Below are 16,541 nucleotides of genomic sequence, written 5' to 3'. Positions count from 1 at the left end.
GTGACATCACAACTAGTTTGGAGCCAATCTTGGTCCAGTATTCAACTTATACAAGTGTGATGCGGAAATTTGAAGTCTCCAGTGCAAAAATCCAACAGAAGTGACATTTTTGCATGCTATCAAGTGCCTTGCCTCTCACCCGCTAACGTCAACAAACAACCGGCATAACCACACAACAACACAACAAAAACGGTGCTATCCGACTAGAAACACCATGCAGCACCATGATGTACCATGATGAAACTGCCTCCATCAACCACAACACATTTCACAACAAAACACCCCTGCAATGACAAGTCGCCCACTCCCAAGCACACACAGAGCTAAAACATTATTTCCTCAACAAAGGAGCAGAAAACAAGCTCCGGAGCAATAGCAGAACATAGCATACCCCTTTTGTTTTACCTGTTGGTAGTCCAAAGGTTGTAATAAGCACACAAAACCACTAATGAGAAGGAACTTCTGATTCCTACATACTGAATCTTTAACTTGAGGGGAGCTCCGTTGTATAAGCCTGTGGATTCTTGACCTCTGCTGTCACATCTTTTATTTTTATTATTTTGATTTTATGCAGTCTTACGTGTGTGTAAATACAACAAAAATAAATATTAAAAAAGCCATTTTACAGATATTAACTTATCTAACTTGATATATGTTTGTGATGGGTTAAAACTGACTGATGATTTAAAATAGCTGCTGATTATCAAACAGACCAATATTATCTAGTCAAATAATCAACAGCAAAACATTCACTAAAACACTGCAGAATATCTTGAAGACTTGCCTGTGATAGTTGACTACTAACACATTATCATACATATTGTATACTGTTCAGTCATTTTTATATACTTTACTTGAAAGTGCACATTTGTTTTTCAGAATTGCCACTGAAATTGATGATAATAATTGTTATAGACGTCATCCTAGTGTTATTGTTTTAATACCCTCATAATACATGATTTACAGGCTTATTCATAATGCGGATTTTCAGTATCAATCTAATCTAAGCATGTATTACTGTAGTTACTTCATGAAAGGAAGCAAACACCCACAGTTATGTGAGTAACACCCTGTTTATAACTGAAGTGACATTCATATGTGGTTGTTGGAGCGTCATTATCATGTCTATGTTGAATCAAACCGCACTGTTGCTGCGCCGCTGAAATACACCTTATAATACAAGTTAAACTTGTTGCTTTGGAAACATCCCGCCAGTTTTCGGCCGGAAAAGGCGACCAGAAGACAGGGTGCCAGGCTCTGATTGGTCTAAAAGTCTGCCGGCGTCTTCTCTGATTGGCTGAGCGGCTGACACAATGCAGTGTAACTGGCCTGCCGGCATTTGGCGCTCTCAGTTTGAGATTCAACTGTGTCGGCTGATTGTTCTCACAGGGTCACAACCGGCAGTAACAACTTTGTCTCACTGTTGTCTTCTTCGTTTCAAGTTTCCAGCTGAGAAGATAACACAAACAGAGGAAACCAGACGCTTTACTGCCAACATGCATGTGATTAAGCGAGGTACGGTAGCTAACTTTAATATTATTGTTATCAAATACAAAGTGATGCAATGTTGTAATGCGGGGGATTTGCAGTTCCGTGATTCCGTCTTAAAATGTATTTACGGTGTCATACATGTTAATACTACAAAGAGACACCACATTTAAGTCTTCAGCTCAGTTTCAGTGATGCTTAAATGTATTTTCTTTTCTTTATGCTGTGAGTTTCCCGTCGAGAAACTAAACAAAGACTAACTTACAATTATGAGAGAACAAAGACATTGAGCATATATTTTTTAAATAGCTGAGGCTTTGAATTGATTATCAGGATTTGGTGATCTGTTTTTGTTCTTTAGTCTTGTGGGTCTTCTTCTATAATGAGTGTGTAACAGGGTTATTATCGGGATTTGTTGTGTTGGCGCGAAGTAGCAAGGTGTCTTCCTATTGTTGTCATTGTACTTACGTACACAGTACATGACTATTTGAAAATGATAAACAGAAAATGTCAGAAGAATTTTTTTTATGAAATATTTTATAATAAATATTTAATTTTTACTTGCTAGACATCACATCCACAAATGCAGATCCAGTGGTTCTAAACCATTATTTCCTGTTTTTAAGAATGAAGTCAATGAATATGTGGATTATATAAAATATTCAAAGAACTCTAAAGCTTTGAGGACCGTGTTATTATACACAACCTTTGTGACCTCGCAGGTCTGATATTGGAGCATTTTTGGCTAAAGTTGGTGTTACGATTTAGACTTGAATGAAGAGGCTTGTTCTTGGATTTTTGCCTGTACTGCTGGGCCATGTGTTGTTGTTGTTGTTGTTGTTTGTGTGTGTGTCTTTGTGTGTCCTATATGCATTGTATATGCTATTGTCTGTAATAAAGTGTTAAAAATAGAGGTCTTTCTGTGCCCAGCTGAGATGTGGTTTCTTGCCTCTGGTGGTGGAAACCGGATGTTTCTGTTCGATGCCAAGGGAGAACAGAAAGTGTCTCTGTGTGATCAAAAATAAAATGTACTTTTTGTACTATTGTCCATTATATCACACTTTTAGATACTGTAGGCATTTCCCTAAAATGTCTGCAGAATGTCCTGATTTGTTTTCTATGTCTGATGAATTCAGACTTCAGTACCTGTTTACAAACCAAACTCAGTTTGTGTTAAATGCTTAACAGCAGCATATGAGGGCACTTTATGTTTGATGTGATAAAGGCACAGTCTGCGTCTCAGATATGAGTTATGTATTACAGCTGTAATGCCTAAGGAGCAGGACTGCGTTCACATTTGGTTTGACATTGATTGACATGTATGGAGGTGTATTATATTTGTTCTTTCTTTTTCACTCTCATTATGTTATGTTATTGCTCTTGTTTGTCATGTTCATAGTGTCTTGTAAGCCCATGCTGGCTGGGCACCTTTTGGTGATACTTTCAAAATAAATTTCCTGCCTACCATAGTAACTGGCTAGACAGGTGTTAAGTGCGGGCCTCATTTGAGTTAATTGACCAGAAAAGGAAATCTAACTAACAGAATATGTGTTGACCACTGCAATTACATTCATCAACTACACTGAGAACTTAATTGAAACATTTCCAAATAACTAAACTTGAGGACTAATGTTTTCTTTTTGTATTTAAGATGGACGACAGGAGGGAGTTACTTTTGATAAAATCACATCTCGCATCCAGAAACTCTGCTATGGGCTCAATTCTGACTTTGTGGACCCTGTAAGTTCAAACCACTTTAAAGTTATCTAAAAAGTCAATCCAAAAAAAAACTTTAAAAAAAACCCCATTAAGTTCTGGACTGATGGCTCTACACTGTATATACTCTATAACTCTTTATCCCCGTTTCTGCAGGCTCAGATTACGATGAAGGTGATCCAGGGTCTGTACAGTGGAGTCACCACTGTGGAGCTGGACACTCTGGCAGCAGAGACTGCCGCCACCCTCACCACCAAACATCCTGACTATGCAATCCTGGCCGCACGAATCGCCGTGTCTAACCTGCACAAAGAGACCAAGAAAGTCTTCAGTGGTGAGTACAAGTCTTAATATAACAAATATACTGATCAACTCCACCGCGAGTTACATGATATTATACATGTATTTCTAAATATGGGACATCATGATGCCATTTGGCGCAAGATTTATAATAAATGGTGGTTCTGCACAATGTGATGTTTCACTGTTCACAACACTTTTCACTGACATTATACACATTCTTCCCTTTTTGCTGTTGTAGATGTGATGGAGGACCTGTACAACTATGTCAACCCGTTAAATAAGCGTCACTCCCCTATGATCTCCAAGGAGACGCTCGACATTGTCCTTGATAACAAGGCTGTAAGTCACATTCGGTGTCATATTTTGTTCATATTTTCATTGCAGTTACATTTTGCATTTCTTAACATCTTGTCTTCCATTTTTGCAGCGCCTCAACTCCGCCATCATTTTCGACAGAGACTTTTCTTACAACTTCTTCGGCTTTAAGGTAATTTCAATGGCCAGTTACATTCAACATCTCACACAGATCCTTGGAGTATAAATCTAATTTGTCCTTTTGCTCTATAGACTCTTGAGAGGTCTTATTTGTTGAAGATTAACGGCAAAGGTAAGAGATGCTTGTTCTAAAACTTATTGAGAAGCATGTTTATGGCTGCAGAGACTTTTGTTAGTTGGATATTTAAGTTTGTTTTTGTTGTTAATTAACCTGTTTTTCTGTAGTTGCTGAGAGACCCCAGCACATGCTAATGAGAGTGGCTGTCGGGATTCATAAAGGAGACATTGATGCAGCCATTGAGACCTACAACTTGCTGTCAGAGAAGTGGTTCACCCATGCCTCCCCTACTCTGTTCAACGCTGGCACCAACAGGCCACAGCTGTCCAGGTAAGGACTGCAAAAATCTGGGTACTGGTAGGCTATGAGCGAGGTTAGGAAGGTCAGGAAAGCCCTGATGCTGTCTGTTAAACTTGATTTTTTTTTTCTCATTCAATTTGTTTGGGTTTTTGCAGTTGTTTCTTGCTGGCCATGAAGGATGACAGTATTGAAGGTATTTACGACACACTGAAACAGTGTGCCCTCATCTCTAAATCAGCCGGAGGTATTGGACTGGCAGTTAGCTGTATCAGAGCAACAGGTGGCTATATTGCTGGGGTGAGTATAATGAACACCACAGAGAGTTTAATCAAGCAGATATAGAGGAGCTTTTTTTGTATTATGACACTTTTAAAACATGTGGTTCTTGTTTTTCAGACTAACGGCACATCCAACGGGCTGGTTCCTATGCTTAGAGTCTACAACAATACAGCACGTTATGTTGACCAGGGCGGCAACAAGGTAAGAATTGAGATCTACCTCAAATTGTCAAAGATGTGTAATAATGCCTGAAATTGTTGTTCTTTAGACATTTCTGGTAGTATGTTTAGTCACCTGACTCTGTGTTTGCTTGTTCAGAGACCTGGGGCCTTCGCTGTGTACCTGGAGCCGTGGCATTCCGATGTGTTTGACTTCTTGGAGTTGAAGAAAAACACAGGTAAAGAGGAGCAGAGGGCCAGAGACCTGTTCTTCGCACTGTGGATCCCAGACCTCTTTATGAAACGAGTGGAAAGCAATCAGGTGAATATTATTTATTATAATTTTCTCCCTATTTCAGATCCCACATAGGTTTTTGTTTGAACTTAGCAATATATTTTATAGTCCACCATATACTATCTACTTATTGTTCCTCTCCTGCTCTTGTAGGACTGGTCCCTGATGTGTCCCAGTGAATGTCCTGGGTTAGAGGAGTGCTGGGGAGAGGAGTTCGAGGAGCTCTACACTCGGTAAGACCAGCATGCTAAACTCTGTTCTTAACAAACGGCTCATTTGTTCAGGGCTAACCTGTTCCATGACTCCCGTTTGTCTTCAGGTATGAGAAGGAAGGCAGGGCTAAGCGTGTGGTGAAGGCTCAGCAGCTGTGGTACGCCGTCATCGAGTCACAGACAGAAACCGGCACACCATACATGCTCTACAAGGACGCCTGCAACAGAAAGAGCAACCAGCAGAATCTGGGCACCATCAAATCCAGCAATCTATGCACAGAGATCGTAGAGTACACAAGCAAAGACGAGGTGAGGGGCAGATGATATTACAGGATATCTGTGCATTTAGCTTGCTGCATCTGTAAACTTCATTTAAACGATTGCAGTATTTTGGTAAAACTGTTTTTCAATGTGTTCTTTCTTCTACTCAGGTTGCAGTGTGTAACCTGGCATCCATTGCCCTCAACATGTACGTCACCCCAGAGAGGACCTTTGACTTTAAAAAGCTTCTATCCGTCACCAAGGTCATCGTCAAGAACCTGAACAAGATTATTGACATCAACTACTACCCAGTGCCTGAGGTACGTCCACTGTTGACTCTCCTTCGACCATGCAGCCAGGTCTTGTATACTCAGTGTTAACAGATGGATCCTCTGTCCTGCTTTACAGGCTGAAAGGTCAAACAAGCGCCACAGGCCAATTGGAATCGGAGTGCAGGGTCTGGCTGACGCCTTTATTCTTATGCGTTACCCATTCGAAAGCCAGGAGGCCCAGCTGCTCAACATCCAGATCTTTGAGACCATCTACTACGCTGCCCTGGAGGCCAGCTGCGAGCTGGCAGCTGAGCTCGGCCCTTATGAAACCTACGCTGGCTCTCCTGTCAGCAAGGGAGTGAGTAGTTACCACAATGTCTCAAATCCATCCCAGAATACATTTCATCAGTGTGTGCTCACATCCTGACTAATTTTGTTTTGCAGATCCTTCAGTATGACATGTGGGGCCAGACCCCGACAGATTTGTGGGACTGGAAGGCGTTGAAGGAGAAAATTGCCAAGTAAGTCTTTCTGAGTGTTACTCTTGTTCCTGCCATCACTCATGTCACATCCAATGTATGTGGAGACTGTAGATCATCTCTGATTCAGCTCCTCCCCCGCCCGTGTGTCCTCAGGCATGGTGTGAGGAACAGTCTGCTCATGGCCCCCATGCCCACAGCCTCCACTGCCCAGATCCTCGGCAACAATGAGTCCATTGAGGCCTACACCAGCAACATCTACACCCGCAGGGTGCTCTCAGGAGAGTTTCAGGTCAGCACTGTCTGAATGCATTCACTGTTTTGTGTATCCAAACTCGTGTGTCCATAGCAGGAAGGTTTTCCATGTGTCATTTCTGCTTTTCTCATAGATTGTGAATCCTCACCTGCTGAAGGATTTAACAGAAAGAGGATTGTGGAGCGATGAAATGAAGAACCAGCTGATTGCTCAGAACGGCTCCATCCAGGTAAAGGGTCACACTAAAATCTTAATTAAGTCATATCTGATTAGATTATTCAACACCAGTGCTCTAAATGATCCTATAGCTTAATCTGACTTCTTTTTTTGGTCATCAAATATTTTTAAACATCTCTGACTTGTGCACAGGATATCGAAGAGATCCCAGATGATCTGAAGCAGCTGTATAAAACTGTGTGGGAAATCTCCCAGAAGACTGTCCTCAAGATGGCAGCAGATCGAGGCGCCTACATTGACCAGAGCCAGTCCCTCAACATTCACATCGCTGAGCCAAACTATGGCAAACTCACCAGCATGCACTTCTACGGTTGGAAGTTGGTAAGTCAGGATTGAGGGAATGCATGCTTTAGGAACCAAGAGATAAAAGATGCTGCTTCTTCATTCCAGGAAACAACATCTTAAACCCTCATATTAAATAATCTCTTCTCTACAGGGCCTGAAAACTGGCATGTACTACCTACGGACGAAGCCCGCTGCCAACCCCATTCAGTTCACCCTGAACAAGGAGAAATTAAAGGAAGCCCAATCAGCCAAGAGTGAGGAGGAGGAGACCAAAGAGCGCAACACTGCCGCCATGGTTTGTTCACTAGCAAATAAAGACGAGTGCCTGATGTGTGGCTCTTAAGTGAAGTGTGATTCACTCAGACAAACGCGCTTCCCCTTTAATCACCAGCTTCCGCACTAAAAATGTATTTTTGGAAACACCGGGTGCTTATAATTAGTATATGGCTTCATACTTGTGTTTTTTATACGCCGCTGTCTTCAGGTTACAAATCTTTGCAGTTTTTATTTAATATTTGTTGGATTTTCATCATGAAATGTGTGTTGTATGCATGTTCTGTATAGAATTAATAGGATGAAATGAATTAATATTTACCTTTAGGTTTTTTTAAAAATCAACCGTTTTGTAATATGTTGGTGACAGCAATGAATTAATTAATGAAATGGTCTGTATTTTAGATAGAATATTAAACTTTTGTCAAACAATGGTCTTAATTTATGTGAAGTCTCATTAGTTATTACATTGTTGTAAAGAGTCTGTGGACCTGGAGTTACTGGGATATTTCAGAACCTGTATCATGTACTGTATGTTATCTAGTTCAGAGGTTCCTAACCTTTTTAGGCCTGTGATTATGTTCTCTCTATTTGTGACCCCTTGTCAAAGATTGCATATATGTTTACAGGGCAACCAAAGAGTTATTTACTTGAATACTTTATAGGCCTGAATAAGTTAAATAAAAATCAGTAATTCACGAAAAGGAGCAAACATTAGACAAACATAATATTATGTAGCATAAATGTGTTTTTTCCCCTCTGCTGTCCTATTCTGAATCCTCTTGTGACCCTTTACGATTTATCTTTTGACTCCCAGGTTGGGAACAACTGATCTAGTTATACCTCAGACTTTCATTAATTTTGACTCGAACAGTAATTTAAGATGTGGACTTATTAAAGTTTTTTGTTTGTTTGTTGGGTTTTTGTACATTAAATAAGGAACTGTTGTATTTTCTACATCCAGTGAGAAAATTAATAATAAAAGGAGAATGGACAAGAATGGTCTTTTTATTATGACAGAACAGACAAAAGACGCCCAGAAGCTCATTTAATAATTGGATGTGTTGAGGACACTACCCACTTCACTTCCCATTTGACAAATACAGTACCATGAAAAGATTATATTAATTCATTGACCATCATATAATTTTCTATACTATTCATACCATGGTATACCTTTAATATCTCTGGTGTCATTAGGCCTTTATTGTCAATAAATAATAGGACTACTTTACAGAAATATAGGATTAATAGGAATATTGTATCAATGTGAAGTATTTTTAGGTGTTTTAGGTGTTTAATTCTCTGGATAAGCCAGAAAACAGACCTAATAGTCTGGTTATTTTATCTATAAACATTTTTCAATTCAGTTTTAAGATCATATATCAGGATATCTAGAAACATTGATATTGTGATAGAAGAATTACATATACTGCCATAGATGATTACATACTGTATACACATACACCAGAAGCTTCCCCAAGCATGTTGTATTTTTATCTAGAGGGAAAAGACCGACACTGAGTGGCGTAGATGCATTTTCTCATCTCCTGTCTAACAAACATGTCAAACAGGTGGAGAAGTGATAGCATCATTCAGGCAACAATGCCTAGCTGTTTTTTTCCCAGTGGAAGACTTTGGATGTGGTGTGGCTTGGGACAGGTGATGCTGCAGGTGATGAATTAATGAACTGGTGTGTTCATGCACGCAACCTCATGGGACCAGTATGTGTAAAGCAAGCTGAGACCTGCACTGTCACACTGCAGCATCAGGTGTAGGTCTGCCACTGATGAAGAAATGAAGAGACAGAACTACCTTTACTTTCAAATTTTTAATTGCTTTAAAAAGTACCTATATTGTGCAAAAGCTTACTGTAATTGAACACATGGCTATTTTGATACATGGAAAATGAGAGCGCCCTATGGGGGCTACATGCTATGGAACAGTACACTTTGGAAAATGACAGTGAAGAAAGGGACAGTCAGCACAAATGAACAGTGAAACCTGCATGTGATACAATTGCATTCAGTCAACCGACCAAAGAAACACTCTGTTCTATCTTTTTTTTTAAGTGGTCTAATTGGTGTATTTTCTAATGGTACTGTAACCCTACTTTACTGCAACCGATGCTTATTAATGTGTACCAGTGTGAATTGTTTTTTATGGTAAACTGATCCCTTCTTAACATGTGATGAGAGGATTGGCAACTACATGATCGCTGTCTCGGTTAAATTGCTCTTTCTCCAGCACATAATGTAAATAATTAAGAAATATGTGGTTTGCTGTGTCAGAAGAACACACGATTTTGGTAGAATTAGCCTGATTGGCTACACTACATGAACGTTTCTTACAGTTTCATTGATTCAAGTCAAGATTTTTTTTTAAAACTGTGAAGTAACCTAAAAGCCGTGCTAGAATCCCCAAGAGGCTGCAATATTCATTATTATCTCACAATATGAAAGTGTTTTTGTCAGAACTACAGTCTGTGGGTGGGTTATTATAATCACATCTCCTGTGAGTATAAATGTCCTCAGCAAATCTCATGGCAATAGGCTAATTAGAGAAATATCCTGTGTACAATCTTACTTGCTGACCCTTTGTTTTCAAGATACCTTGTCACAGACCTTGTGTTGGTCATGGAGAAATTTTAGACAAGAGGTCAAAAAAATCACAAAGCTATAGCAGATTTCATTGTAATCTGGCCTGTAGCTGTAGATATATGTATCTTTATACCAAAGCTTTGGATGGATCAAGTGACAGGGTCAAAAATCTGAAGCTGCAACTCCAAATTGCCAATGATTCCTTGTGCAGCCTCAACACAAATCCTCTTATCAGATGTTGGATAAGGTGACCAAAGGGCTGGACAATGAAACAGGTGTGGTCCTTAAAGAGTCACTAAGTTTACGGTCTCACTAGGATCCCATCAATCGATCCCTCCCCTTCTTGGGAACCGAAGCCCGTGTCCTGGGAGCTGCTGCTACCTGTCGGCGAGGGAATAATTTTCTTGGTTCCAGGTGTCTCATTGCTCTCCTTGACCCTTGACCTCTCTGCTACATTACGCTCGAACTTCCTACCTTTCACCCACCTTGCTTCCACTTTTTTCTCTTGCAGCTCTATGTCTTTGAACTTGTTCATTACTTTCTTTGTGTCTGTCTGTTCATTGTTGACTTCGATGCTTTCAGCTTGTTCGGGGCTCGTGTCTTTGTGTTTTTCATCCACCTTCTCTCCTGTGAGTGCCTCTCCTTCTCTTCTTTTTTCTGCCTCATCTTGTGTGCCCTCGGCTTCTACCTTTTCTTCTACATTATTAAAACTTGTGCCTGTTGCCATCTCCCCATTCACTTCATTGTCACTATTTTCATTTTTGTCTGTCTCCGCCTGTTCTTTTTCCTCTGTTTCCTTCTCATCTCCTTGCTCTACTTTAGCTCTGCCTTCCTCCATCTTCACCACATCACAGTCGGTTACCTGCTTTGATCCCTCTGCTCCATGTTCGCCCACCTGATTCTGCTGTGTGTCTGACTCCTGCTTTGTATCCAAGTCAACCTTTTCTTTATCCTCCTCTTCCTCTCCGTGATGCACTGTCACTTTAAGCGACATGTTATTGTCATCTTGTCTGCTGTTAAAACCTCTGAAATTGTTCTTGGCACCAATGATGTATTTCCCCAGAAAAGAGGAGCTGTCCTTCATCAGTGCATCGCCTGCAGGGTGTCCCTCCTCCAGCAGATACTGATGGACTAACTTCATATCATTGTGCATCCTGCACATCGCTTTGCTCAGCTCAGTGATCCGATTACCGATATCTGAGGGAAGAATGCACATTAACGCATGTTAATGATAAATAATAATAATGTTTATCAAATAAAACAATGTTTTATTTCATGTGACAACCTGTCAATACTTTTGAAAATCTGACTGTCTGGCTTGAAAGCATACGAGCGGGGTTAGACACTGTTGCAGATTATTGTATCAACTTATTTTTTTCTTCTCTTGGTTTATCATTTGTTGTCTTATTTATACATTTGAATCTTAAAAATCAAAAAAATTAAAGTTGTTTTCTTCTTTCTTTTCTCTGTAAAGTCAATGATGCTTTTCAAAAGTGCACTGACACTCTCCAACTGTATATTTCAAATAAGATGGTTTTCTGACTATATCTCTGTCCTTTTAGACTTTTTATTTGATAGCCAGAACTAGAGAGAGACCAGAGGGATGGAAGAGAGAAGAGGGCAACATGCAACAGGCCAAAAGGTCTCTTTAATGCATTAGTGTCTGATGGATTTTTGTCAAAGTCACAGTTACCTTTCCTCTTGGTCTCCTTGAACTCCCTGCGAGCGGACTCAATGTAGCGCTGCACCAGAGCCCTGATCACCTGCTGCCGGTAAGGTAACTGGCTCTCTTTAGATCCCTTTTCGCTGGACTTATCACATAATACAGAAAACATAAAAAAACATATTTAACATCACATATTTGAGGGTATTTAGATTTTTTTCACTTACTCCTGTATGTGAGCATTAAACACACACTTACCATAGAGGTTATGGTAGGGTATTTTGTCTGAGAATTACAACTGCAGCAGCAGCAGATTCGTCTAAAGGTACCCCTGAAACAGAATTTGATACTAATAATTAAAAACAGAGATAAACAATGAAATTGCACAGCAGGTTAAATTGTTTTGAAGCGTTTGGAGGTCACCGTAGGATGTAAAAGATGGCTTTGGGTGAGGGGATGATGTTGAAGGGCACAGGCATGGTGAGGCCCTCTCTGAAGTAACTGAGATACAGCTTTGACCGGGCAAATTTCCACTCTACATCTGCATCATCCTGAAATAAAAATGTTGAGATATAAGTGCCAGGTTATGGTTCCTATACTTTTTTTTGCAATGCAGACATTAAATTTTCTCTTTACCTCAATTTTCTGAAAAGAGTTGGTGATCATAGCAATGAGCATGTTGAGGAGGACGATCACAATGACGAGTGTGAAGATGCCATACAGAATCCTTCCAACAAACTCTGCTAACACAAACTGCGGCATATCCACGTAGTCCTGGTTGGCCACACCAAACATGGTCCAGAACAGGAAGTGGAACGTCTCATTAAACCTACAGGAGTGCAATGAAGAGTGTTATGATGATGAGACTGTTATGTACCATTGTCTGACTAACAATGGTGATGTGTATTATGATCAGTGGCAAAATGTCTTATTAAAAGTCTTAGAAACAAGAAGTTAGGAAAAAATACTTTCACCATTATCAAAAATACTTTCAACATTATATTTTGCAATTTGTATATATGTAATAAAAAAATCTAGAAATAGACAAGCATTGCAAATTAGCATATGATAAAGAGCCTGAGTGATACTGGATTTTTGTAATGGCGATACGAAGATATTTATATTTGAGAATTACAACAATCTAATAATAATATATTGGCTGATATGAACTTTTCGTACATAAAAACAAAACATAGAAACATTTTTGACAAGGATCACTTAAAGTGAAGAAAATATGGACATTTCTTGTAACTTTTCGGCTGACATATACACTGATACAATATATCTGCAATAAGCTAATACTTCTGCAGATGTATTGGCCCTGGCCAAATTACCTGTCAGGCTCTAATATGACAAATTCTATGTAGGATCTGAAGGCTTTAAGGAATAGTCCAAAAAAGAGACAAAGTAAAAACTATTTCTGTCCAGACACAGTGACTTCCTAGAGATTCAGATGGTTTCTTGTCAAACTCACGGTGACGACAAGACTCAAGAAATAGTCCCCCCATAACATATTAATTAATGAGAGGTGCTGGTAGGCACTGGACAGAGCCAGGCTAACTGCTTAGTCCAATTCTTATGCTAAGCTACGCTAATCATCCCCTGCCACTAGCTTCATATTTAGTGTACAGACATGAGATTGGTATCAATCTGCTCATCCAACTCTCAGCAAAGAGGCAAATAAGTGTATTCCCAAAATATCAAACTATTCCTTTAAAAATACTTATGCATCTGTCCCCGTTCAGTCCATGTGAACTCACACATTTGGAGCTTCACAGTAGTCTGCACAGATTTGGACTGATTATGCAAGACTAGCATCTTTTGGCTTATGGGAAACTGTAGAATTCAAACCAGAAACCTTGTGTTATTGTGTTCACCTTGCTAACCACTGCAGTTTCATCTTGACAACCACTGAGCTGAAACAATATCTAAGAAGCTTACGATCCCTTATTCTTACCTGCCAAGATGTGGAGAGATGACGTACGGAACATAGACATTGTTGATGCCACAGAGGAAGGCCGTTCCAATGATCATCAGTATAAACATGAATCTAAAAAAGAAAAAATGCCATGTGTACAATGTACCCTGAATTATAGAAATATGCAAGTGTATAATGCAGGGGGCAAAATGAAAAGTGCTCTTACCTCATCATATCATCAATCATCTTCCCTATGGAGATTTGCAGAGTTCCCAGAGACTCATGGGCTGGCAGGATGTACGCCAGCCGTGTGAAGCTCAACATGCTGGTCACTGCAAACAGCACCTCTGCAATCAGCTGGGGGTCCTCCTGATGCCAGTCCCCACGTACTGCGAGACAGTTTCACATAGCAACAGACAGCTTTTAACAACCTTTATGACATCCAACAATCATTCTGGATTAATGATCTGGCATCATTTTCTTACCAGTCTGGGTGAAGTAGACACACTCCTCTGTGCTGTTTACATCATGGCAGAGGAAGTAACCTTTGAGCATGATGAGCACACGTAACGCAAAGGACGCCAGGTACATGCTGAGCACCATCATGTCCAAGCAGTTCCACCAGTCGAGGAAGTAACTCCGCAGCCCCTCAAGCCACACTTCTTTACACTCATACCAGAAGAATCCTACATGAGACAGTGGATTATGAACCTTTAATCCAGCATGAGTTTCCTTGGTGTGGAGTTAGAAACAGACTAGAGAGTGAACCCACCGACCACCCACACCATGTGGAATGAGCTGTGCAGGATGTTCTGCTGCCTTGAAGCAAATTTGTCTCGATACAGCTCCATGGTTATCGATTCTCCGAGTAATGTGATGAGGAACCACAGGTAGGAAGCTGAGTGAAGGAGAAACTTGATCACAGGTATCTTTAGTATCTTTCCTACCTGGTGAAAAAACGAAAGACAATGACCTGTCAGGGCCAGAACAAAGCCTTCCTATTTTCTTAATCAAATGTCTTTTAGGACAGTCTTCCTAATTAAGGGAGCATTATACTTGCTATTGCTGCCCCAGGTATCGCAGGATCAGAAAATGCATATAAACTCTACATTTGGCAATTTTGGGGTGATGTCACCTTTGACTTTGGTGCGATCCAGTACACGAGGCAGAGGATGGGCATGGTGAGGAAGATCCCAACAGAGACAAACAGCTTCCAGGCTGTCCTGCTACCTCTCCAGCCAGACAAGCTCCCACACCAGATCGATGACAGCACCTGCTGGCAGATTGGATGGGCCACAAACTGCACAAAAAGAAACGGGGAGGGAGAAACAAATTTTGAATTCAACTGTGCAGGATCAAGTATATGTCCTCTACTACTCATCTCTGAACCTCACAACCTGCTTCTGGTTGTAGTTGACAGCGAGACGCAGACGCGACAGGTTGGGTATTCCCTCCTCAAAGGCCTGCTGGTCTAAGGAGTCCTGGCTCTCATCTCCACAGCTGTTCAGAATGGTGGTCACCTCGCTCTGGTTGCGACACATGCCCAGCAACTCAACGGCAAACTCCTGACAAAGCTCCTCAAGGCCCAGGTACTGAGGCTACGGGAGAGAAGGCACCACAGCACAAGGTAAAGACACAATACAGACACCCAGCATGAACAGTAAGGAGGAGGATATCTACGAATGTCTTCAGACCTTGAACTCTGGCTCTTTTTGTGAGAGCTTGCGGAGCTCTTTGCTGAGGCTGAAAGCACTGAGCATGGCGTCGTCAGAGGTGATGGACAGGTAGGCACGGCTGGCAATGCCACGGTAGGTGTTGATGCGAGACAAGGAGAACTTCAACAGGTCATACTGCCGGCCGTTGCGGCACTCCAAACAGGCACAGGATATCTTGTGTGGCCATGGGATGCCGTGACCTTTTTGGGTGAGCATGGTGACTATATCATACAGGTCTTTCTGGCAGGCTAAGGTCAGAGGAGTCACACCAGGGGCAAACTGGGAGTTGTCAATAGAGTGGTCAAAGATGGCCTGAGAGAAAGAGCGCACGTCCATCTTGTTGCCTTTCTCCTGGTCCAGGCGGTCCAGCAGGCGCTTCACCACTGGAGGTTGGTTGGTGTCTACGGCAACCAGCAGGGCCTCGTGAATCTGCCGGAAGTCAAACTTGACCCCCTGTAGGAGGGAATCCATGACATCCTCGTTGCCCAGGCGGATGGACAAGTTGAGGGCCTCCCTCCATAGGCGATCCTCTGAGTCATCCAGCTGGCGGATGATGCCATCGCCAGTCTTCAACAGCCCACACACCAGTTCTATTTTCCCTTCCTGAATAGCACTGATGAGCTCCGGCGGGAACTGCATCTTCTTGTTCATAATCTCGCGCCATTGTTCTGGCTGCGGGACAGAGAAGTGGTGTTAGCAGCAGTATTAGATGTCCAATCACACATTTTTATAAATATATGCCAGATGTCCAGGGAAAAGAACTTTATTTGAATGATTACATAAACAAAAATGTTGATAAAATGTTACGATTTTGTAAGAAAATTAAGGGATTCACAAAAAAATAACAAATGTGTGACTAAAGACACATTTTATGACATCAGAGAAAACACAACAGATTAATAAAACATACAGCTGTGATCATTGGAAACACACTGAAAAAGTTTTAACTAATTTATCGAATAACAAATTCAACAAACCATGGGTAAATAAAACTCTGCTTACCGTGAGGTTTTCCATTCTGGATGAAAAACAGCACAATTTTTGAGCAACAGTCCTAAAGTGAAAACCCAATCACATTCTCTGGAGACATGAAATATATTTTGCCAGCTATTTAAAGCCTCACAGATGAAGGTGAGAGATATCAGTACACTGCACAGGCAGCTCCAATAAGAAGAGAACTGAACACTTTGGTGTCCTGCGATCATGTGCTACCGGCTGACTGCATGGAATCAGCACCCACAAACTCAATAACACACATCAGTCCCCCATGGGGCAAGG

General features: G+C 41.0%; 2 protein-coding genes across 2 annotated transcripts; one reads left to right on the top strand and one right to left on the bottom strand.

Moving 5' to 3' along the window:
- The first annotated feature begins 1,342 nt into the window (after positions 1–1,342).
- Positions 1,343–8,361, top strand: LOC137195439 (ribonucleoside-diphosphate reductase large subunit). Its single transcript, XM_067607802.1, has 19 exons — positions 1,343–1,515; positions 3,140–3,228; positions 3,361–3,538; positions 3,746–3,846; positions 3,935–3,994; positions 4,075–4,114; positions 4,228–4,390; positions 4,516–4,657; positions 4,757–4,840; positions 4,958–5,119; positions 5,246–5,325; positions 5,412–5,613; positions 5,736–5,885; positions 5,974–6,195; positions 6,282–6,358; positions 6,473–6,608; positions 6,706–6,801; positions 6,942–7,130; positions 7,246–8,361. Exons 1-19 carry the CDS (start codon positions 1,497–1,499, stop codon positions 7,435–7,437), a joined length of 2,382 nt encoding a protein of 793 aa, XP_067463903.1. The 5' UTR covers positions 1,343–1,496; the 3' UTR covers positions 7,438–8,361.
- Positions 8,362–9,189: 828 nt separating this feature from the next.
- LOC137195438 (short transient receptor potential channel 2-like) lies at positions 9,190–15,918 on the bottom strand. Its single transcript, XM_067607800.1, has 12 exons — positions 15,243–15,918; positions 14,946–15,146; positions 14,684–14,848; positions 14,321–14,495; positions 14,034–14,234; positions 13,775–13,937; positions 13,588–13,680; positions 12,267–12,459; positions 12,054–12,181; positions 11,889–11,961; positions 11,661–11,778; positions 9,190–11,164 (listed from the first exon to the last, which is right to left on the bottom strand). Exons 1-12 carry the CDS (start codon positions 15,912–15,914, stop codon positions 10,269–10,271), a joined length of 3,078 nt encoding a protein of 1,025 aa, XP_067463901.1. The 5' UTR covers positions 15,915–15,918; the 3' UTR covers positions 9,190–10,268.
- Positions 15,919–16,541: the final 623 nt, after the last annotated feature.

This window comes from Thunnus thynnus, chromosome 13, assembly GCF_963924715.1.
Source record: "Thunnus thynnus chromosome 13, fThuThy2.1, whole genome shotgun sequence".
NCBI lineage: Eukaryota > Metazoa > Chordata > Actinopteri > Scombriformes > Scombridae > Thunnus > Thunnus thynnus.
This window is presented reverse-complemented; position numbering and strand designations above follow the sequence as displayed.

What these genes read in the sequence shown, in the direction of transcription:
- LOC137195439 (XM_067607802.1), top strand. An exon ending in TTGTCCTTGATAACAAGGCT is followed by an intron (nt 3,847 to 3,934) that starts GTAAGTCACATT and finishes CCATTTTTGCAG; the next exon opens with CGCCTCAACTCCGCCATCAT. An exon ending in AACAGGCCACAGCTGTCCAG is followed by an intron (nt 4,391 to 4,515) that starts GTAAGGACTGCA and finishes GGGTTTTTGCAG; the next exon opens with TTGTTTCTTGCTGGCCATGA.
- LOC137195438 (XM_067607800.1), bottom strand. Translation starts at nt 15,914, where the DNA reads ATGAACAAGAAGATGCAGTTCCCGCCGGAGCTCATCAGTGCTATTCAG. An exon ending in TCAACTACAACCAGAAGCAG is followed by an intron (nt 14,849 to 14,945) that starts GTTGTGAGGTTC and finishes CTTTTTGTGCAG; the next exon opens with TTTGTGGCCCATCCAATCTG. An exon ending in GCCATCTTTTACATCCTACG is followed by an intron (nt 11,962 to 12,053) that starts GTGACCTCCAAA and finishes ATTCTGTTTCAG; the next exon opens with GGGTACCTTTAGACGAATCT.